The sequence below is a fragment of the Ovis canadensis genome, chromosome 17 (assembly GCF_042477335.2).
Source record: "Ovis canadensis isolate MfBH-ARS-UI-01 breed Bighorn chromosome 17, ARS-UI_OviCan_v2, whole genome shotgun sequence".
In the NCBI taxonomy this organism is placed as follows: Eukaryota; Metazoa; Chordata; class Mammalia; order Artiodactyla; family Bovidae; genus Ovis; species Ovis canadensis.
Window position 1 is genome coordinate 61843975 of NC_091261.1, and position 21865 is coordinate 61865839.

General features: G+C 56.0%; 1 protein-coding gene across 1 annotated transcript; it reads right to left on the minus strand.

The window, feature by feature from the left end:
• Positions 1–2602: 2602 nt before the first annotated feature.
• RFLNA (refilin A) lies at positions 2603–17944 on the minus strand. Its single transcript, XM_069556606.1, has 3 exons — positions 17314–17944; positions 5892–6001; positions 2603–4168 (listed from the first exon to the last, which is right to left on the minus strand). The coding sequence occupies exons 1-3, from the start codon at positions 17518–17520 to the stop codon at positions 3835–3837; spliced, it is 651 nt and encodes a 216-aa protein (XP_069412707.1). The 5' UTR covers positions 17521–17944; the 3' UTR covers positions 2603–3834.
• Between the last annotated feature and the right edge of the window lie 3921 nt (positions 17945–21865).

Consider the following 21865-nt stretch of genomic DNA (forward strand, 5'->3'; position numbering starts at 1 on the left):
GGGTAAGCCCAGGAAAAAAAGACATGAATGGGTTTGTTAGGAAAGGAGAGAGGGGAGGGAAAACTCCAGGTGGTCCAGGTACACTGACTCATTTGCATATTACCAGGAAGGGGTGGGACTGACTTGATCACTGGCAGCTGGTGGGAGCGAGCCCTTAGAAGGACAAGGAGGGCTGCCAAAGGAGAAGTGTCTGTCTTCATGCCTTCTCCGGGAAGCCGGGGAAGGTTCAGCTGTGGCAGTCACAGGACGGGCTGTCTGTCCATCTCACCCCTCTGGAGTTTGGCCAGGTCCCACTTCCTCATTAGAATGTCTCACCAGCTACTTCACAGGCTCCTTGGGAGGCGTAAATGAAAACAAGTGCTGACAGCAGGGTCGGGCGGCCTGCAGACAGCGAAGGCGGCCTGTGTACGTGTCGGCTGCCAGGGCTGCTGTTGGCAGCATCACTAAGGGCAGGCGGGGATGGGACTGCCGACAGGGCCCCTGTTTGTAGGTGGGCGGGGGCTGCCGAGTTGGATTTGAGGCCTGTGAGTGTGATGAACCCATTGACTGGCTGGGGAGACAGCAAAAGAAGCCTAGCGACGTGGGTCAGGATGGGTGTGTGGGGCCAGAGCCGGTCCTCCAACCTGGGAAGTGTTTCTGCAGCTGCATGAGAGATGGACGCCCTGACTCGGCCCCAGGCTGGTCCCAGCTTGATTCAATTGCAGCCAAAGCTTCACCAGCATGGATTCTCACTGTCCCAGCAGCCAGGGAGGTGAAATCATGTGCCCATTTTGCAGATGTTCAGAGAAGTAAAGCAAGAGACTCTTTCCAGCCACCATGCCATTCCCATGTCGGTCTTCCCCTCCCAGGGAGCTTAGTGAGCAACCTCTGCCCCCCAAGGGTTTGCCCCCAAGGGCATCTGGATCTGGAGAATGTTGTGGGGAGGACAGAAGACCAAAGCCCCTTCTGCAGACAGCACCCTGAGCCTCAGTAGTGGGGTCACCAGCGTCCAGGCTCTGTTTGGGGGGTAGTAATCCCAAGGGTTGGGACAGGTCCCAGATGAAACGGGCACCACTTTCTGCTGGCCTCCAAGTCCTCTGGGTTCTGGTAGGACACACAGCTTCTCTAGAGGAAAATCGGGGTGTGCTTGAGGGTCTTATGGCTGCAACCCTTGCACCCCTCTTACTCCTCCCCTCAGGGTGGGCCTCTTGGAACCCCGGCCATACAAGGAGGCAGGCTGGAGTTCCAAGGTCATCAGGGAACATGCAAGCTGTTTTCACGGTCCAAGGAGATGGTCTTGCTTGATTCTCAGAGGCACAAGTGCTACCCAGGTCCTTGGGGAGGTACTGAGATCGTTAGGGTGGGGGGATGAGGCCTATCGGGGATGACACCTGTGAAAGACAAAGGCAAGAAGCAGGACCTGGCAGGGATCCAGCCTTGGTCAACCAAGAGCCAAGACGCCCGTCAGAGAGATCCCGTCCCTGTGCCCTGTGACTGGAAACCATCAGCTAACTACCTGCCCCAGAAGTTGTTTCTTGAACGGCGACCCCTGGGACATCTACAAGGTAACCAGGTTTGTCAGCACCATAATTGCACATGTCAGGAAGCCCAACCCATTTTTCCTCCCAAGCGGGGAGATCAGAGTTGTGACTGGAAAGTAAACTCAGTTGACTTTGCCTGGCGCCAGCCATGCGGTCCCAGCACGCGTGCGTGTCTGCACAAAGCCCCAGCGCTGTGTTTGCGCCCCGTTTGTCCTCCCCAAGCAGCCGAGGCCTCGAGATTCTTTCTCTGGGTGACATGAACTTGTCCCTTGGCCCTACCCTCCTGCCTTACCACCCGTACTCCTTGTCAGAGACCATCCTCCTGCAAGGCTGGAGTCTCTGCAAAGATACCAAGCGTGCGCACTCAGTTGCTTCCATCGTGTCCGACTCTGCTACCCCATGGACTGTAGCCCACCAAGCTCCTCTGTCCATGGGATTCTCCAGGCAAGAATACTGGAGTGGGTTGCCATTTCCTTTTCCATGGGATCTTCCCAACCCAGGGATCGAACCTCGGTCTCCGGCATTGCAGGTGAATTCTTTACTCCTGAGCCACTAGGGAAGTCCATTGCAAAGACACCAGCACTCCCCTACTCAAAAGAGGACACTATCCTAAGCTGATGAATGCCCTCCTCATTCACAATCTGGGGCCCCAGTGGTCCCTCCAAAGACGTGGACCAGATAGATGGGGAGAAGATGTAACATGGTCAAGACCTGCTTTGCAGAGGCAGCACGGGCCCTTCTCCAGGGATACAGCCAGCTCTGGGGGTCTGTGGGTGTTGAGGGCTGTCATACGGTGTGGCAAAGCATGGGAGCATCAAATATTCAGATTGCCGGGACTTTCTTTGGAATCACCCCCAGACCAAGTCCCAGCGTGGGGCCTGGGCCTCTGCATTAATTTCCTAGCTCCTAGGTGGAGCTGGTGCACCCTGAAGCTGTCTATGGGGAAAGGGGTGCTAGCACAGGGCTCTGACCCTTCCGAGTGTCTTCCTGTCCGCTGTGAGCAGCCGGGAGGGACCATGGGCCTGTGAGTACCACCCCCTCCCAGGGAATCCAAAGGTCCTGGAGGCACGGAAGAGGGAACCTCTTTGAATTTGCACATTTTATTAAGATAATCAGTCATTAAGTTATTTCTTTGTTAATCAGAAAGCATCTTTGTGGAGAGACCACGCACAGTCTGTATAGTTATATAAAAATATACCAGTCACCTTGCCTCTCCTGAATATGAGCTCCAAGTTGCCCTTCTCCCCAGCGAGGGGGCTAAACCCCATCTTAGGGGGGAGGCCAGGGGAATGTCGGGGTAGCCCCCACCTAAGGGTCCAGTCTGAGGGCATCTTTGGCCACACTGGGGGGCTTTGGGTCACTGGTGCCGAGCAGCCCCAGGTCGTGGCCCCAGCCCCCACGTGTCCTGGCTCTTCCCAGGAGCACGGGGCTCTCACGTCTTCCTCCCTGACCTTGGGCGTGTGCAATGAGCCCTACAGCACCAGCCATTGCCGAGTCATCACTGTAGGAGGGAAAGGCCTGAGCGAGGGCAGCCGGGCCCCACAGAGTCTCTTTAAGCTGACGGCTGTCAGGTGCTGGTGGTCATTTCCAAGAGCTTAGATGCCTCCCCTTGGCACCTGGCTCGAGGGCTCTGATGTTCCCGAGTCCTGGTCCTGAAGGCGTCGGCGGACGGGTTAGCAGTCTGCCCTGCGGGTGAGGCTCTGGACATGGAGCTGAAAGGCTGCGGTGCAGATGGGCTGGGCCCTCCATCCTCTGCCCTGGGGCACGGGCACCGGGACAGCATGGGCAGGGCTTCTCCTGGCGGCTCCCCAAACACAGCCCACTCTGGCCCTGGCATCGGCATCCAACTTTAGTCCAGTCTCCTGGCCCACCATCCGCTGGAGGTTGCCAGGCTACAGCTCTGGGGGTTAAGCTGCGTGCATTTATTTGAAAGGCTCGCTTTGGAAACAGCCTCCTCCAGGGCTGCCGGGTGTCTGAATAGCCCCCTTCTTCCCTCCTGTGCAGCCAAGGCTGGGATGCCTCCATCCTGCCGATGCTCGGGGTGACCTCGCCTCAGGGGCAGCCAAGGACACGTGCCTTCTTCTCTCCATTGCTGCCTATCTACCTGCCCCCGCCCCCTGCTCCTCCGAGAGCCAGGCCCAAGCTGCCTCCCCAAATAGGTGCTGATAAAATATATGTGTTTATTGGGTGAGTCCCAGCGGCCAGGGTAAACACAGCCCGGGGTCCCTCTCAATAGGGGAGTCCATCCTCTGGCCACCCCAGGGATGGCCCTGGTTCGCCGCCAATGCCACCACCACCCGGGCCGGGCTGCGGGTCAGAGCGGCGCAGGGCCCAGGAGGCTGGGCCCGGGGCGCGGGCACAGCTGCAGCTGCACGCTGGCAGTGAACCAGCAGCGGGGCTGGCCCAGACTGAGGTGCAGGGTGGTGCGGAAGGAGTTGCTGGCGCACTTGGGGAAGATGATGGTGGTGCTGCGGAAGCGCAGGGCGCGGGGTCGCGGCTCCAGGGTCAGCTGGCTGCGGTAGTTGCGCCAAGTGCAGTTGGGGGCGGCCACGATCGTCTCGCTGTAGGCCGTGACCGTGGGCACCGGAGCGTAGAAGACCTTGTCCCGGAAGTGCTTCTCCGATGCGTACTTGACCTCAGAATTGCAGCTGGTGGAGGGGAGGACAGGGGTGAGCTCAGGGCCAGGCAGTCAGGTCACGATCAGAGGGCAAGGTGAACATGGAGCAGCCTGGGCTCTTGCAAAATGTCAAGGTCAAAAGGACAAAAAAGGGACCCTGCCGACTCGGAGAAGACTCAAGAAATGGGCCAACTACCTGCCACACGTGCCCCTGGCGGGATCCTGGACTGGGATTAAACATAGGCTATAAAAGGACATTTGGGGACAATGGGCGGAATTGGACTAGGCAGTGGTCGTGTTTTTAGCTTTCGCTGGTCCGATTTTGGCAAGCTGACCGTCATTATGTGAGAGGATGTCCCTGTTCTCAGGAAGGACACCAGCCGGAGTTATTTAGAGGTTCGAGGTCAGGATGTCGTCATCCTCCTCTCAAACAGGTCAGAAAAAATGCTTTGTTGATGTAGAATGAGGGAGACTGTGGATGCTCAAGTCAATGAGGGCAATATGGAAACAAGGAGTCAGTTCAACCGGGGCCCCCCATACTCTTCCTGCAACTTTCTTTACATCTGAAATTTTATCAAAGTAAGCTCCCCAGAGTAGCGTCGGCTCCTCTAGATGAGTGAGCCCCTCGCGCTGCCCCGTGCTGAGTTGCTCAGTCCTGTCTGACTCTGCAACCCCACAGACTGCAGCCCGCCAGGCTCCTCTGTCCATGGGATTCTCCAGGCAAGAATACCGGAGTGGGTTGCCATGCCCTCCTCCAGGGGTGACCCCCTCACAAGTGGCCAGCTGCTCAGCATCCCCCAGCTCTGCTCCCAGATCATCACACTGGAAGGTAAAGCTGTGGGGAGCGGGGGATTCACCTGTCTCCTTCCCCACCAGATCCTACAGGTGATCCACGGGGGGAGGGAAGCAGACTCCCAAGAGCCCAGGCAGCCTGCAACCACCCTGGCTGGGGCCTCTGATAATAAAAACTAAAAAGGAGAACTTTGGGGGCAGAAAATTCTTTAAAGTAGACCCGTTTGTCTCCTGGGAACATATCCAGAGCTGGAGGAGCAGGAGGCAGAGGGTCCCACATCCCTGACCAGGCTAGAGTGATGTGAACAAATCCATCTGAGCATGCCATGGATACGGGGGCTAGACCCACGGACCTCAGACTGCACCTTCTGGAAGCCTGAGCCCCAGAAGCCCTCTTAGGAGGGCAGATGGCTGGAGAAAAGCACCTGAGGGGGTGGGGTTATTGTTCAGTTGTGTCTGACTCTTTGTGACCCCACGGACTGCAGCACGCCAGGCTTCCCTGTCCTTCACTATCTCCCAGAGCTTGCTCAAGCTCGTGCCCATCGAGTCGGTGATGCCATCCAGCCATCTCATCCTCTGTCGCCCCCTTCTCCTGCCCTCAGTCTTTCCCAGCATCAGGGTCTTTGGTTCCCTTAGCTCAGCAGTGCAGGTGCCACTTGAGATACCCTGTGATGGGAGGGCACCTAATACACTTCTGGGCAATGGCTCCTTGGGGGATAAAGGGGAAAATTTATAACAATCAGCCAGGTTGGGGGTAAAGGGCCTGGTACGGGGAGATAACGGGTGTGGACAGTAAGGGCCGCAGAGTCTCTCCAAGTCACAGCCATGCCTCCTCGGGGAGCATCACCCAGAAGGGCTGCCTAAAGCGAGGGGAACCTGCCAAAACCCCCAGCCTGGCCCCCCACCCATCCCACCCCACCCCACCCCACCCCACCCCTACCCAGCCCAGCAGCCCCACTCACCGGATCTCCGGTGTGGGTTCTGGGTTCACCTCAATGCTCTCCCCAAAGAACACAGGCAGCATCCGGGGCCTCATCTCTCGTGCCGGGGTGCTCGGGGGGTGGGCTGGGGGCTGTGGGGAGAGCCAGGGATGCAGAGTCACGTGAGCAGCCCTTCAGCACTACAGCCTCAGCTCCCTGATGGACACAAGAGGAGCTCCGCATACCCTTCCAGTCCTGGCTTTCCTGGAAACCTGCTTCTGCAGGGTCCATCAGGAAGCCCACCCCAGCGTCCCTCTGTGGAATCCAAGCACTCTGATGCCCACTCACCCAGTGGCCTGCCCCCCGCCACCAACCACCTGGTTCTCAGGCGTCACTATAAGGGGACGTGGTCATAGCCTCTTTCTACAGTGCCCAGGCCACCTGAGCCCCAAGAGCCAGGCTCAGAGCCCTGTAGAACTGAGAACCCTCTCAAGGAGCCCCTGAGCCCAAGCCTCGCGAGCTGCCCCCCAGGGTGACATGGCAGGACGGAGCTCTGCGATGGGCTGAAAACCGCACTCATCAAGGCAAGAGTTTCCAGCCCTTCTTGGTGCGTGGCTGTGGGTCCCTCATTCAAATCCTTCACAAGATCCTCTCTGGCCTCACCTGGATGAGGGATCACAGCAGTGGACACTCTTCGAGCGCGAGCTGCACCAGGCACTGCTCTGAGCCCCCCATGTACCCATTCGTTCACTCATGGGACGGAGCTGTTACTAGCATCCCTGTTATATAGATGCTAAAACTGAAGCCCAGAGTGGCCAAGTAACTTGCCTGAGGCCACACAGCGAGGAAGGGGCAGAGCTGGTGGCCTAGCTGCCAAGCCTGTGCCCTCGCCTGTGTTCCCCCACTGCCTCTCAATGCCCACAAGACCGGCGCTGCAGCCCCAAGACATGACCTGTCACCCCGTGCTCACAGCAAGCTTGCCCTCATGCACAGGATCTCAGAGCCGCCTATCCAGGCCCATATCCAGCTAGCCTTGGCCACATTCCAGGCTGCTTCTGCACGTTGGCTTATGCTGTTCTCAGTACTGGGAATGTCCTTTCCTTTCTCTCTGACTTGGTCTAAGGTGACAACTCAGAAACCAGCTTCCTGTCTTCCCGAACATCCTCTGTGGGGTCCCTGGAGCTCCCACCTGCTGGTCTCCATTGCTGCGACCCTTTTGTGTGTCTGTCACCCCCACGCCATGAGCACCTTAAGATTCAGGACCAGAGGCCCACTCTATGCCCAGTGCCTGGCACCTTTCAGACCCCGTGCTGTCCAAAGGCAGGACCTCACGTGCAAAGCAGCACCCTGCCCCCCCACACACTTGTGAGCCCGAGCCAGCCCCATGCCTGTCTTTTAATCTGCTATCTGCCTATGGATGTGGTCACCGAAGCCGCCTCCTCAGCTGATCACAGTGTCCCCAGAATACAGGCCGATGAAGGACCACAGGAAGAAAATACCCAAGACTTGGACAAACAAGGGGTTCCCCACAGGCCCCCAGCAGCTGTCCTCAGGGTGGTCCCATCTCTCCTTTGCTGGGCGTGGCAGGTAGAATAATGTCTCCCAAAATGTGAGGTCCTAATGCCCAGTTCCCGGGAATGTGCAACCTTACAGGGCAAAAGGGACTTTGTAGGTGTGATTAAGGATCTTGAGATGGGAAGACTGTCATGGAGTATCCCGTGTCTGCCCCACCCCCCATCATCACAATGGTCCTTATAAGTGAAAAAGGGAGTGAGCAGGGCAGAGTCAGAAAGATTGAGGACATTACCCTGCTATCTTAAGGATGGAGGATGGGACCACCAGCCAAGGAACATGGGTGGGAAAGGCAAGGATTCTCCTTGAAGGAGAATCCCCTAGAAGGTGGGAAAGGCAAGGATTCTCCCCTAGAGTATTTGGAAAGAACGCGTGGGTGTGTGCTCATTCGCTTCAGTTGCGCACGAATCTATGCGACCCTATAGACTGTAGCCTGCCAGACTCCTCTGTCCATGGGGATTCTCGAGGCAAGAATACTGGAGAGGGTTGCCATGCCCTCCTCCAGGGGATCTTCCCAACCCAGGGATCGAACCGGCACCTCTTAGTTCTCCTGCTTTGGCAGGCAGGTTCTTTACCACTGGCGCCAGCTGGGAAGCCCCCAGAGAGGATGCCATGCCCAAATCCTTGCTTTTATTAATAGCCTGTGAGACCCATTGCAGACGGCTGGCCTTTGGAACTGTGAGGTATCCTTTGCATTTATTCTGATTTTGCTTATTTGTTTTTGACTGTGCCGGGCCTTTCTCACAGCACACGCGCTCTTCGGTGGCCTCAGTCTTCTCCAGTTGTGGCCCATGGGCTTGGTTGCCTGACGGCATGTGGGATCTTAGCTCCCTGACCAAGGATAGAACCCACGTCCCCTGCATTGGTAGGCAGATTCTTAACCACTGGACCACCAGGGAAGTCCCTGGAACTGTAAGCTATCGAGTCCGAGCTGTTTCAAGCCACTATGTGTGTAGCCATTTGTTAAAGCAGCGATAGGGGGCTAATACATCATGTGACCTGGCAAGCAACTCCCCACTCGGGGTTGCAGCCTCCTGGTCCCCAAAGTGGGGTGACAGGAGCACCTGCCTCACGGGCCGTAGTGAGGACTGCAGGATTCAAAGTGCGTAAATGAGTGGGACTGTGCCTGGCACTGAGCAAGCTCCGTGTAAGTGTGGGCTTGTATTCTGAATGCTTTTCATAAAGGGTCAAGAGGCAGGGGTGAGTGATCCTCTCCAGAGAGAGGTCAATCCACATCCCCTTTTTAAGATTGAGACAACCCTGCTCTGACCTGCCAGAAGCAAGCATGCATCATTCAGGAGATTTAAGTTTAAATATGAAATAGTGATAGGAATTCCCAGGTGGTCCAGTGGTTAAGATTCCACACTCACTGCCGAGGGCCCCGATTCAATCCCTGGTTGGGGAACTAAGATCCCACAAGCTATGCAGTACAGTCAAAATTTTAAAGAAAGAAAATAATTTTTTAAAGTGACAAGATTTTAGAACTTTGGGTGTTCTCCATGGCTCTGTGAACTCAGCACTGACCTCAGCTATAAAACTCCATGACTTGATGTTCGTAAAAACCATACTCTCTCCCTGCAAGACTCTCTGAAAGTATGAAAGTGATCATGTTAGTTGCTCAGTCATTTCTGACTCTTGGCGACTCTATGGACTGTAGCCCACCAGGCTCCTCTGTTCATGGGATTCTCCAGGCAAGAATACTGGAGTGGTGAGCCATTCCTTATCTGAAGTATGGCACTCCCCCAAATGTGTGCAGTGGTTTGCTGAGCACCTACTGTGTGCCGAACACCTACTGTGCACCAGATCCTGGGTGGGTTGGATGAATCACAGTGCCTCCCAGGATTTGTCTTGTGGGACAGAAGAGGAGAGAGGAAGATGCAGGCATGCAAGGGGCTGTGGATACGGGTGCTAAGGTTTTTGGTGGCATCTCTAGGTGGAAGGGTAGAGGGAGGAAGGGGTAGCCTGCTACTGGTTTTCATCACCCACCACCCCCCACGCCCCCACCCCATCCCCGCCCCGCCCCCACTCCCCACCCCTATGAAAGAACAGTTCCTAAGCTCAGAAGCAGAGAGTACTTCTTCAGGAGGTAATGAAGAACCAGGTACCACCATCCCTCTCAGGTTCACTCAAGCCTCCTAATGAGAGCTGAGTTCATGTTTGGGGCCCCATTCTGGCCAGATTTCACTCCCTGACTGGCTGCCAACAGAGGGAACTAGGCTGACTTTACAGGCTGGGCCAGGAAGCTGGCACTCTGGGCATCATTGTCCCGAGGGCCCCGGTGAAAAACAGCTAAAATCCGTCCCACCCAGGAGTGCCATACAAGAGCTGGGGGAAGCTACTGAAAACCCAGACGGAGGCTGGCATCCAGGGACCTGGGCCACAGGACAGCTGCAGACCACCCCCGCAGGGTTCCAGGGGCCCATGCAGCTCCTAGGTGCCCCACAGCTGCCTGCCTGGCCCCAGAAGCTCGGGGCTCAGTCTTGCAGCTACAGTGGCGGGCCAGGAAGGCAAGCCGCCAACCTTGCAAAAGCAGCTCACCCAATCCCCCACCCCAGCCCCCGGACACCCCCATGGGAGCCACCAGGATGAGGGCAGGCTGTGGAGAGGGTTGGGGCACACAGGCCCAGGGGACCTTTGCTGCTGCACCTGCTCGCCTGGCCAGGCCACGTGGAACGAAGAACACTCCCAGGCACCTTGCTCCCCTCACCACTCCCCAACCCCAGGCGCAGCCACAGGCCAGCTTGTTCCCCTAAAGGCCCAGGTGCTTGCTCCACTATGAAGAGGACCCACTGAGAGATGCCTTCGCCCAGGGAACCTGCACACTGTGCCTCAGTTTGTCCATCTGTACAATGGGATTATGCCATTTGTGAAGCCCACAGTCCGGGGTACCCAGGTGCAGGCTGGTTAGTGTCCCCTTGAAGCCCTGGGGGGCAGGGCCAGAGGAAAAGCAGCTGAGACTCCGGGGCAGAGGAGCAGAGAGGCTGAAGGCTGGATCCCCATCTCCCAGACACCACGCCCTCCACCTTAGGATAGTAACACAGTTGGACCAGCCCCCAACTCCTTCTGGGCACCAGAAGAGCCCCATTCTAGGCTGGGGAGGGGGCTGGCCTGGCTCCCTGGTCTCCTGGGCAGGCAGGGCATCTGCGTGGGGACCAGGGAGGACTTCAGAGAAAGCAGGACCCAGAGAGCAGTGAGTTGCAGCTGCCCTCTGCCCGCCAGGCCCCATCTGCCTCGCCCAGTGATTCATGTGCGAGGATAAATACTGGAAGTAAAAATACACATGGGCGTCTGGAGCGCTGCCGTCTCTGGCTGCTGTACACAGCACGGCCCACAGGACAGCAACGAAAGATAAGTGCTGCTGGGCTGTGAGGGCTCTGTGCCGTGTGGTGACAGCCCAGCCTGACCGGGGGTCCCAGCCCGGCTGGCGGGGACAGCTAGGGGCAGCACAGGGGCGTTTGTCCCCAGGCTGGGTGTCCCACAGCGGCCCCTCACCTGCCACTGCATGGAACGTGGCTAGAGCCACGTGTGTCCCATGAAACTTTCTGCTCAGCCAGGGGGTATCAAGCCCCCATCAGTGGAGAGCGAGTGGCAGGAGGAAGGGTCCAGGGAGACCCCACACTGGCGTGGGGGCGGGGCACCCTCATCAAAGCCATGGGGAACCTTTGTGAGGGCTGAAACGGACCTTCCCAAGGCTGCTGACCTACCTGGTGGCCACAGTTTCTACTGCGATCAGAATTAAACTGATGATCTTCAGCATGTTTGGGGAGTTGAGACTAAAAGCTCCCTTGGTGGGCTATGGTGGACGGTAGCCTTCACCCATGAGGAAAGCGATTCAAGAAGGGGTTATTTATGCCCCAAGAATCCTCATCCTTTTTATGAAAGGCCTTGGGGATTGGTGGTCAGTTCTGGGTTGGTGTGGGAAGGGGCGGCAGCAGGGGCAGGGGGCTCCCAAAGGCTAGTTGCACAACACAGAACAACAGAGGAGGTGAGCGGGGCCAGGCTGGGGAGCCAAGGGGACCCCAAATGGTCTAGGGGCTGACACTCAGAGAGTGAACCTGAGCCAAGCTATAGAGCACAGGTTGGAGGCGGGGCTGAAGGACAGGCCTGCTCCCCAAGACAAGTGACCAGAGGGGCCCAAGCGACAGGAGGGTGCTGGCTTGGCCTGTGACCCCCACAAATATATAAGTGTGTGAGTCACTCAGTCCTGTCCGACTCTCAGCGACCCCACGGACTGTATGTAGCCCACCAGGCTCCTCTGTCCATGGAATTCTCCAGGCAAGAATATTGGAGTGGGTTGCCACGCCCTTCTCGAGAAGATCTTCCCAACCCAGGAATTGAACCCTGGTCTCCTGCATTGCAGGCAGATTCTTTACTGTCTGAGCCACCAGGGAAGCCCCCACAAAAGTATGTTCACATCTTACTTTCTGGGACCTGGGGGTGTGACCCTCCTTGGAAATAGGGTCTTTAAGTAAGGAAGATCAAGTTAAGATGAGGTCCCACTGGGTGGGGGTGGGGCCTGATTCAATACAGCTGGGGTCCTTATAAAAAGAGGGAGCTTTGGACACGGGATATACAGAGGGAAGAAAGTCCCTGGGGATGGTGGCGTGTGTCTACAAGCCGAGGCACACTGAGGCTGGCAGTCACCACCAGAAGCTGGGACAGGCACATGAATGGGTTCTTCCCTAGAAGCTCTGGAGGGACGGTGGACCTGCTGACACCTGGGTCTCAGACTTGTGGCCTCTTTGTACTATATCCCTCCCCCGACAGGGAGGCCAGCAGTCCCAGGGCGAAAAGGACAGACCCATCTCTGGGTGCCCCTCCACCGGGTGCCACTTTCCCAGGATGGTGGCTCCTGATCGCTCCCTCACCCCCAGAGCACTTGGCAGGGCAAGGGCCTATTTATCTTCTTTTCACACTAAGGCTCCAGGTGGAGCTTCTCAGACAGGTGAGCCTTTCACAGAGAAGCGGGGCTGTCAGAGAGGTTGCTGGGTTTCCGCTGGAGGCCGCTGTGTCCAGGATTAAGCAGATGGGGGCTGAAAGGAGGCGCCAGGGTTTCTGGCTCCTCACAGCCTTTCTTCCTCCACACAGGCTCCTCCCTCCGTGGGCTGACACACCCGTTCTCTTCCCTTGACCCTGCTTAGGCAACTGCGCTGGTCAAGGACACACCTGTGGGCCTGCTAGGGGGCCAGGAGGCTGACCTTGTTGTCTTCACAGTCTGCCATACACCTAACCTTCCATTTTTCTCTTCATTTGTCCATCTACTCGTCTGTCCATCCCATTCATCCATCTGTCCATCTACCCATCCATCCGTGTGTCCATCCATCCATCTATTATCCATTGTCCATTCATCCACCCATTTGTCCATCCATCCTTCTCTCCACATATGCATTCATCTGCCCATCCTCCCATCTGTCCATCCATCCATCCATTCATTTGTCCATACATTCTGTCCAATCTGGGCTCTAGTTCCCAGAGAGGGAACTCCCTTCCCTCTCTGCCCTCCTCCTTGGTTTCATCAACACAGACCAGAAACAGAAATGAGAAAATCCAAGTGTCCTTGGGTGGAGGGCTCTGGGGGCCCAGCCAAGATCCCAAGAGGCGGCTGTGACCAAGATTTCCAAGAGCTGGGCGGCAGCCCCAGGAAATTTTCAAAGATAGGGCAAAAACAGCCCACTCCCCATCACCAATTCTACCTGGATCTGGCCCCAAGGGCTGCCCTCAGAATCCAGGTCCAGGGAACCAGCACCTCATTCTTCGGGAAATTCTCCAGCAGGCCACTCGGGCATACACTCGATGTATAAACAGACCCCAGGAGATGAGATGGGGGTGACGGGGCCCACAACACTGGCTGCTAGAGAACCCACATCCGTATCTGAGGGGTAGCAGCTCAGACTGCCACCTCTGGTCACAGGGAGGGCGAGCCCTTCATCTGCCACAGGTGGGTAACCTCTCATCTCCCCCACCCCATGGCGGCTGTCCCCTCCAGTGGGCACCCAGAGATCATGACTTGAGGTCCCAATGCCATCTGCACCCTCCCTAAGAGCGGTAAAGAGGGGACAGGGCTAGCTGCTCGAACTGCCCAGGTTAACTTGGAGGGGCGGGTATCTGCCACACACACTCACTCAGCCCTCCTGGCAACATAAGCCTCTCCCCCATGATGCCCCCAAAGTCCCCCAGCTCCTTCCAGGCAGCACAGGGAGTCGGGGGGGGAAGTACATGGGAGCTGGCGGTCCAGGGCCTGGGAGCTTGAAGGTGGTACAGACGGCTTCTGTCCTGTTCCTGGCTGTATCCCTCAGCGGGCCTGGCTTAAATATTCGAAGGATGAACGCAGCTGACAGGCAGAGCCCGGCTGGCCCAGCAGGCGGCCTTGGCTGTCCCGGTGTCCTGCAGGTGAGCAGGGTCCCACCGCGTGGAGGTAAGACCTCCTTCCGCCCTCCACAGAGCCTGTTACACGCGGGCCCCTCTCAGTCAAGTCTCTGATTTGGGTTTCTAAATTTGGGGGAGTCTGGGAACTCATGAGGCTCTCAAAAAATGAAAATGAAACAGCCACAAGTCCATTCTTAAAAGACCAAATGGAATTTTACTTTCTGGCCTCAGCTGGGTCTACAAGTCCCTGTATTGGCCTTGGCTGGCCTCACTGCGGCAGCTCAACCACGCCGGCTTGCTCCTGCCTCAGGGCCTTTGCGCTGGCCATTCCCTTGGACTGACACACGCCTCAGGCCTATGACCATGAGGGCCACTCTCATTTTTCTGGTTTCCATTAACTGTCACTTCCCTGACCACCCTGTCCACTCGCACCCAGCTCTTTAAGGGCAGAGAGTCAGACACGACCGAGCGACTGGACTGAACCGAACAGTCCGTCTAGTGTTGTGTCATGTATTCAAGTTGGTGACTGTCTCTCCCACTAGAATGTCAGTTCCATGGTGGCAGGGACCACCTTTGAACATCTCGTTCACCCCTGTGTCACCCACGAGCCCCCAAACTGCATGACATACAGTAGGTGCTCAGTAAGTATTGGTGGAATGATTCCCAGATCTTCCTTTGGCTTGAAAATCGCTAGAAATATTACCATTTTTGCTTCAAAGAGTGGGCAAGAAAAAAGAAAAAAACCTATGGTCAAGATAGGGTGGTGGTTGGAGGTTCACTCACACCCAGCCTGGTCCCCAGTGCCTTTTAGGTCTTGGGGGGCAGTGTTGCAGCCAGCCAGTTACCCTACATCCATGGGGTACTGTCCAGAAGGTAAGTTGAACTTATTCGCAAAAAAGTAGGGGGAGAGGGGACCTCTTTGTAGAGGGTGAGCAAATTTAACATGCACGTCCAGCATGATAAATACGGTGACGAGCCTGTGAGGACCTCAGTGACCTGGGGGTGGGGACAGACCTGCAGCTCACCCCACTCCCCTCCCCCCGCTGGGGCGTGTGGCACCAATGTTGACCGGGAAGGCAGTGCCGGGAACAGGGTGTCAGAACAGAGGTGTCTATCCCAGGCTGAACCCCAGGCCCACACGGGGTGCCAAAGCAAACCCGGCTCTGTGTGGAGTCAGCCTCTTCCTGGGCATTTGAAACTACTGGCTCCAAAATGCAGGAGAAATTTCTGTCCTTCTGTGCAAGATTGGCAGCTGGTATTTTTGCCTACATCTGCTCCCGGGAAACATTCTCAGTGAGTGTGTGTGTGTGTGTGTGTGTGTGTGAAGTCACTTCGGTCATGTCCAACTCTTTGTGACCCTATGGACTGTAGCCCACCAGGCTCCTCTGTCCCTGGGATTCTCCAGGCAAGAATACCAGAGCGGGTTGCCATTTCCTCCTCCAAGGGATCTTCCCAACCCAGGGATCAAACCCACATCTCTTATGTCTCCTGTGCTGGCTGGCGGGTTCTTTACCACTGGCGCCACCTGGGAAGCCCCCCAGTCAACTATACTCCAATAAAAAATTTAAAAATAAAAAATATTAAACAAAAAAATAAAGTATGTTAAAAAAGTTTTTAATAAAATTTTAAAACCCACGCAGATAGTTAATTAGCCACACAATGAAAAGTAGGATAATGCAAGGTTTAAGTGTAGATGCTCCGGAGCCCAATTTCCTGGGTTCTAATCCAGCAAAGTCACTGACCTCTCTGTGCCTCAGTCTCCCCCTCTGGAAAATGGATCTAACAAGAGCACCAACATACTTCATAGGGATATCATGAAAATGAAATGAGTTGGCAGAAGTAAAGAGCTTTAGGACAGTTCTTAGCACATGGGAAGGCTGTCTAAACGCAGATGTCATTACCTGTGCAGACAAAGCCCCAGGTCTTGCCCTCAAGCCAAATTAAAAAGATTAGAGACATAGCTCAGTTCCATATCTGGCATCTAGTTAGCAAGGAGAGGGAAAAATAAAGTCAACCAGGACAGCCAAGACAAGTAAGCCGGGTGCGCTGTTCCTGTGGCTGCCCCTGGCTGGCAGGAAAAGCATCCAGAAAACCTTCTATAAGGCAAATTCTGGGTGACCCAAACAGTAAAGGGGAAGCCTGGTTTTCCGCCCCTATCCTCCAAGCCGCACTGTGTAGGACACCAGAGGAACTGAGTCCCAATGCGAGCAGCCCAAATAACCCCCATTCAGCAGTGCCAGGTCTGAGACATTCATGCAGGAGAGCTGGCGCATTCGGATAACAGGATCAGTTTCTCTGCCAACAGCCGGGGTTACACCTATCGATCCCTGGAAGTCCGGAACGCCTCTCCCACCCCCTCACCCACAAAGAGAGAGCAAAGTTCAAATTCAGCACATAATTTTGGTCTAAGACAGGGGTTTCCCAAACTTTGCTGCACTAGGATCGCCTGGGGAGGTTTTAAAAATCCTGATGTCCAGTTCTCAGCCTCTAATAAATCAAATGAGAATGTCTCGAAGTCCGAGGTGGGTATGGGAATTTTTTTTCTTTTTTTAATCTCCCAGAGGTTCCCATGTCCTCCCGAGTTTGGAACCCACTGGAGCAAAGGACAAGGGAGACACCAGCGACATTCCTGTCTGTAGGCGGGAGGCGGGAGAGCCATTCCTTTCGGTTCTGGGGAGATTTTCCAATGAGCGGGATGCATTTACTGCCTTGTGAGGGACCAAGCACTGCCGGGGGCCCCAGGAAAGTGCTGCCAGGCTGGAGTTGTGCTAGTACACCCATGAAAGCATGCAGAGAACTGCAAGAACGGGGAGATGCCACCCGGACTGGGAGCAGCCTCCAGATCTGTTTGTCATTCCTCAAATCAGAAGGCACCCCATCCCGCCCGCTTGGCTCCCGCCTGCCGGGGACGGGGTGGGGTGGGGTGGGGGGGAACCCAGTCCCAGCCCAGCCACCAAGCGGGGAGACCCTGGCAGTCCACCTGAAGGTCCCACCGCCTCTGGCAAGAGGTAAAACTCTGGCGCCTCCGGACCTGGGGTTCCAGCCTTCCCCAGGCACCGCCTCAACTCCACGTCAACATCCCTCAAAATCCTGAGGAGGAAGGGTTCCTGTCTGGGTTTGGTTTAAAAAAAAAAAAAAAAAAAAAAAGGCTTTCACGTTGGCAGCACAAGGGGAACAGTAAACAGGGAACCTGGGTCCATTGCTGCAGCCTGGGGCTCCAGCTCACCTCTGGGAAGCCAACCTCTTTGAGAATTTCAGACGGTCCTCACCCCCTGTTCTTTTACTGCTGACAATAAGACTCCCTGGAGAGGCCGGCAGCCAGGGAGAGATCTGCAGGGACCAGGCTGGCCCACCCCCACCTAGGCGCCTCGATCCCCACCTGGGGAGCATGGCTGTCACTTGGGACACCTTCTTGGCTGGGGGGATGCCGGGATGAACCCAGGCCCGGCTCCTGAAGTACCCCGTCTCCTTGGGGGGTTGTGGGGGCAGGCACTGCCGCCCTTTCTGCCCGAAGGTGCGTGCTTACCGCTCTGGCCTCGCCGGGTCCGGGGGCCTCAGAGGAGGCGCCGGCGCCCCCCGCGCGGGCGTCAAGGATGCCAGGCGCCAACGAGTAGAAGGGCGGGCTGGGGCTGGGGCTGGGGGGTAGCCCGGAGTCGGGGCTGTCCAGCACACCCTCCCGGCTCTTCTCCTTGAGGCTCTCCTCCATGCCCTGCAGATGCAGGTGGCCCACCATGTCTGGGGGGCGCGGGGCGCAGGCCCCCGGCTCCTCGGGGGGCTCCTCCACCGCGCTCCGGGGCCCGGGGCGGGCGGGCTAGCGGCGGCGGCGGGGCGAGGGCTGCGCGCGCCCGGGACCTGCAGGCAGAGCCGAGGGGCGGCGCGTCAGGCCCCGGGGCTCCCAGAGCCCCCGGGTTCCCCGACCGGCCGGGCCGTGCGCGCCGCGTCCAGGAGGGGCCGGCGGTCGGGCGCCCGGCTCTGCGCGCTCGGGACGGCCGCCTCGCCGCGCTGCCACGCCGGGCCTGCCGCCCGTCCGCCGCCGCTGGCCGCGCTCCAGCCACGCCGGGCCCGGCCTCGTCTCTGCGCTCCACCGCCCGCGGCCCGGCCCAGCCCGAGGCGCACGCCGCCGCGAGGCCCTCTCCGCACCTTCCCGGCCGCGCCTCCTTTTCTAGGCGCCTCCTCCTCCCTCCTCTCCTCCTCCCGGCCCACCCCGCCTGCGGCCTCCTCCGCGGTGGGCAACCGCCCCGGCCGGCGCCTCCACCAGCCCGCGCCCGGGGGACTGCACAGCTCGACGTTGTGTGTGTTGTAGTCGCTCAGTCGTGTCTGACTTTGTGCGACCCCATAGCCTGTAGCCAGCCAGGCTCCTCTGTCCATGGGGATTCTCCAGGCAAGAACAGTGGAGTGGGTTGCTATCCCAGCTCCAGCGGATCTTCCCAACCCAGGGATTGAACCCAGGTCTCCTGCATTGTTGCAGGTAGATTCCTTACCATCTGAGCTACCTGAGAAGCCCTACAAGCCTCCGGAACAAACACCCCAGTGGCAGCACTAGGGGGTGATTCATGGGGTCCTCAAGCCATCCTAAGTAACATCTGTAGTAGTAGTCGTCCCAATAAAAGAATCTTCAGAGATCTCTGTTTTAGAAAGTCTGTAACTTACAATGGAAGGGGCAAAAACAAGATGCTTAAACACCTCACCAGGCTTCAAGACCTGTTCCTTGGCTCCTCTCTTTCCAACGAAACTGTCCACCCCTCTGTTTACCTTCTAAGATAGGAACCAGTGGCCAGGGGCACTTGTGTCTCCATTATCGATCATATGAGGCCAACACACTGAGCCTTTGGAAGTGGACATCACTGAGTGAAAATGGGGCTGGGGGAGGTGACCGGGAGATTAGAATTATGTCCTGACTCCTCCAGCATTTTGCTGGGTGCCTAGTTTCTTCCCAGGCTTCCCTGGTGGCTCAGAGGGTAAAGCGTCTGCCTGCAATGCAGGAGCCCTGGGTTTGATCCCTGGGTTGGGAAGATCCCCTGGAGAAGGAAATGGCAACCCACTCCAGTATTCTTGCCTGGAGAATCCCATGGACAGAAGAGCCTGGTGGGCTACAGTCCACGGGATCGCAAAGAGTCGGACATGACTGAGCGACTTCACTTTCACTTTAGTTTCTTCCAAGCAGGTTCTTGCTCGCTGACAAAGGTCTCACCCGTCTTTCCCCTGTTTTCCTTCCTTCCTTGCTTCTCTTTCTTCAGGTGACTAACAAAGGGGTCCTTACATTTCCAGCTCCCACCCACACATCTACCCACACAGATACTTCCACACCATCCCCAGGTGAGCCAGCCTTCCATTCTGAAAGTGGGGACTTCAGATGACTGATAAAGGGGATCCTTACCTTTTTAGCTCCCACCCGCTGAGCCACTCCACAACACCTCCATGTAATCCAACCTTCCATTCTGAAAGCAGGGAGCCCAGGGGTACCTGCAGGTTGCTTTGAAGGAACCAAAGGACTGTGGAAGAGGCTCATATTCTAGCTAAGGGAACAGAGGTGGCAGAGAAGGTGTGAGAGTGTGCACAGATACACTACTTAGTTTCTCTTTGGTTGGTGTCTGCTCTTCAGACAGCCCCAAACTGAAGGCACCACCTTCAGGCATGTTCATCCCATGAGGATTGATCAAGCCCCCACTGTGTCTCCAGCCCTGGCTCAACCTCAGAACTACCCGACAAGCAAGATAGTCCATCTCTGGGGTGCCCAGTCTGATGAGTGGCGGAAGCAACACTGTGAGGTTCAGGGAGGAAATTAACAAGGAACTGCCAGCAAGAACCATCAGCGGGACAGTTTCTTGTTGGGGTGCTGATGGAAGTTGACTCTGAAAAGGTGACATTTTAAGATGAGTCCTGAATAACCACACGTGAGCTGGAGGAAGAGAATTAGCCTTCAAGGTGGGGGACACCAAGGACAAAGGTGCTGTCAGTAGTGAGAATGAGATTCAGTCCAGGAAGTCACAGAAGGGCGGGGTAGCTTCCTTCGAGTGTGTGTGTGTGTGGGGGTTGCATAGAGGGACATGTTATCATGAATTTACAGCCCATTTCCATATCTACCAGGAAGATCATGGGCAGTCTGCTGCCCAAACAGAACTTTGAATATCTGGAACATTCTAGAAAAACACACACACACACACACACAGAACTGACTGTTTGCTTCAATTCTTGGACAAGATATGAATTCCTCAGCCTTGGGCTCCTTGACCAGAAACACATGGGTGACTTATCATTCACAGGACAAAAGTGGGGGACTGTGCCTTCCAGAACATGAACACATTAAGATGCACTTTCCTTTTCTTTTTTTGGCCGCACAACAAGGCATGTGGGATCTCAGTTCCCCAACCAGAGATCGAACCCATGTCCCTTACAGAGGACACTCATAATCTTAACCACTGGACTGCAGGGAAGTTCCAAGATGCACCTTCCCCAAATGCTTACCCACTCGAGTCCACAGAAGAGAGCTTGCATCCATTGCTGGGCTCCCCTGGAGAAAAATCTTTGACAAGAACTGACTGCTTCTTATCCCAGGCAGCAGCATCCACCAAGGGCAGGTGGGGGACTGGGGGCGGTGTGGGGGGCAGACTTGAAGGGTTATCTTGACTTTATTTAAAGTGTTGCTCTGTTGCTCACATGGAATTTTTTGTATTAAGTTTGACCTCTAAAACATTGCAATAAAATAGTATTTGTCATGATTTCTGAGTTTGGGACATTTCCTATATATATATATATATTTTTGGCCATGTGCTATGCAGGATATTAGTTCCCCAACCAGGGATCGAACACATACCCCCTGCATTGGAAGCTCAGAATCTTAATCATGGGCCACCAGGGAAGTTCCTGGAACATTTCCTTAAATTTTGTTCTGTAGGCGCGTGCCCCACTCTCCTCCCCCAATCCTGGCTCTCTTGTGCCATTCAGGCTTATTAGAGGTGCCTTCATTCTGGAAGTTTCCTGGCACCCACACACAACTTCCCCTGAAATGGAGTAACACTGGGGATGTGTATACACCCAGCAGCAGGAAAAACATGACCGCGCTACAAATGTCAAACGCCCAATGAGCAGCCCACACAAACGACTCCGGTGACCATGACCTCTGACCTATTCGAGTCCACTGCTACAGGCTGGGGGCTGTCCATCCACTGAAAGCCTGTACTGTAAAAAGCTTCTGTCTCTCCCCGTGCCAGATGGTCTGCAAATGTCAAAGAGAGGAGAAAAGGCCGAAATTTCCATAAGTTAGCTCGAGCCCGGGGCTAGCATTGGGTGGCTGGCTGTCTGTCTTGGTCAGTCTCTGGACGAAAGGGGCTGGAATCTTGGTCACAGGAGGCAAGAAGAGCAAGAAGAGGGATCGTTTCAGATCAGAGTAAACGCTCCGGGCCAGGTGCTGTGGGTGGAAGCCGAGATCGAGTTTGCAGGGATGCCTATGTGGGGCTAAGGGATTTGGACTTTATCTGCCTGAGGATGCGGAACATGTAGATTTTAAGAATGATATGGGATGTCCCTGGTGGTCCAGGGGCTGAGACTCTGAGCTCCCAATGCAGGGGGCCGGGGTTCGATCCCTGGTCAGGAAACTAGATCCCACACACCACCGCTAAAGACCCTGCGTGTCACAATGAAGATCAACGATCCTGCGCACCCCTACTGAGACCTGGAGGAGCCAAAGAAATAAAGAAATAAAAAAGAATGAGCTGATGTTAATTGCTTCTGAAGTTGGAGCAAAGAGGGGAGAGTGGAGACAGAGAAAAATTGGGTGAAGTTGATATTTAACAGAAAAGAAATATTAGGGTACCCGACAAGGGGTCCAGAAGTGGGTAGCCAATACTGGAGGGACAGAGACCCAGGAACCACACACTTCCGGGAAGGAAGAGGCTCATTCAGCAGCTCAGGCTGTCACCTACTTTTAAGAAAGGTGACCTAGCGTGGTCCCAAGTTCCATGGGGCTCACCCAGCACTCCAGCCTCAGGGAGACTTCCCTGGAGCTGCTCTGTAAGGGAGAGAAATTCAATGCTGGGAGAGGGGAAGGCCAGCGGATGAAGGGGAAGGGCACAGAGGAG

Coding starts and splice junctions, on each gene's coding strand:
- RFLNA (XM_069556606.1), bottom strand. CDS start 17,520: ATGGTGGGCCACCTGCATCTGCAGGGCATGGAGGAGAGCCTCAAGGAG. Junction 6,002..17,313: donor GACCCGGCGAGGCCAGAGCG/GTAAGCACGCAC, acceptor CTCTCCCCACAG/CCCCCAGCCCACCCCCCGAG. Junction 4,169..5,891: donor GAACCCACACCGGAGATCCG/GTGAGTGGGGCT, acceptor CCCCTCCACCAG/CTGCAATTCTGAGGTCAAGT.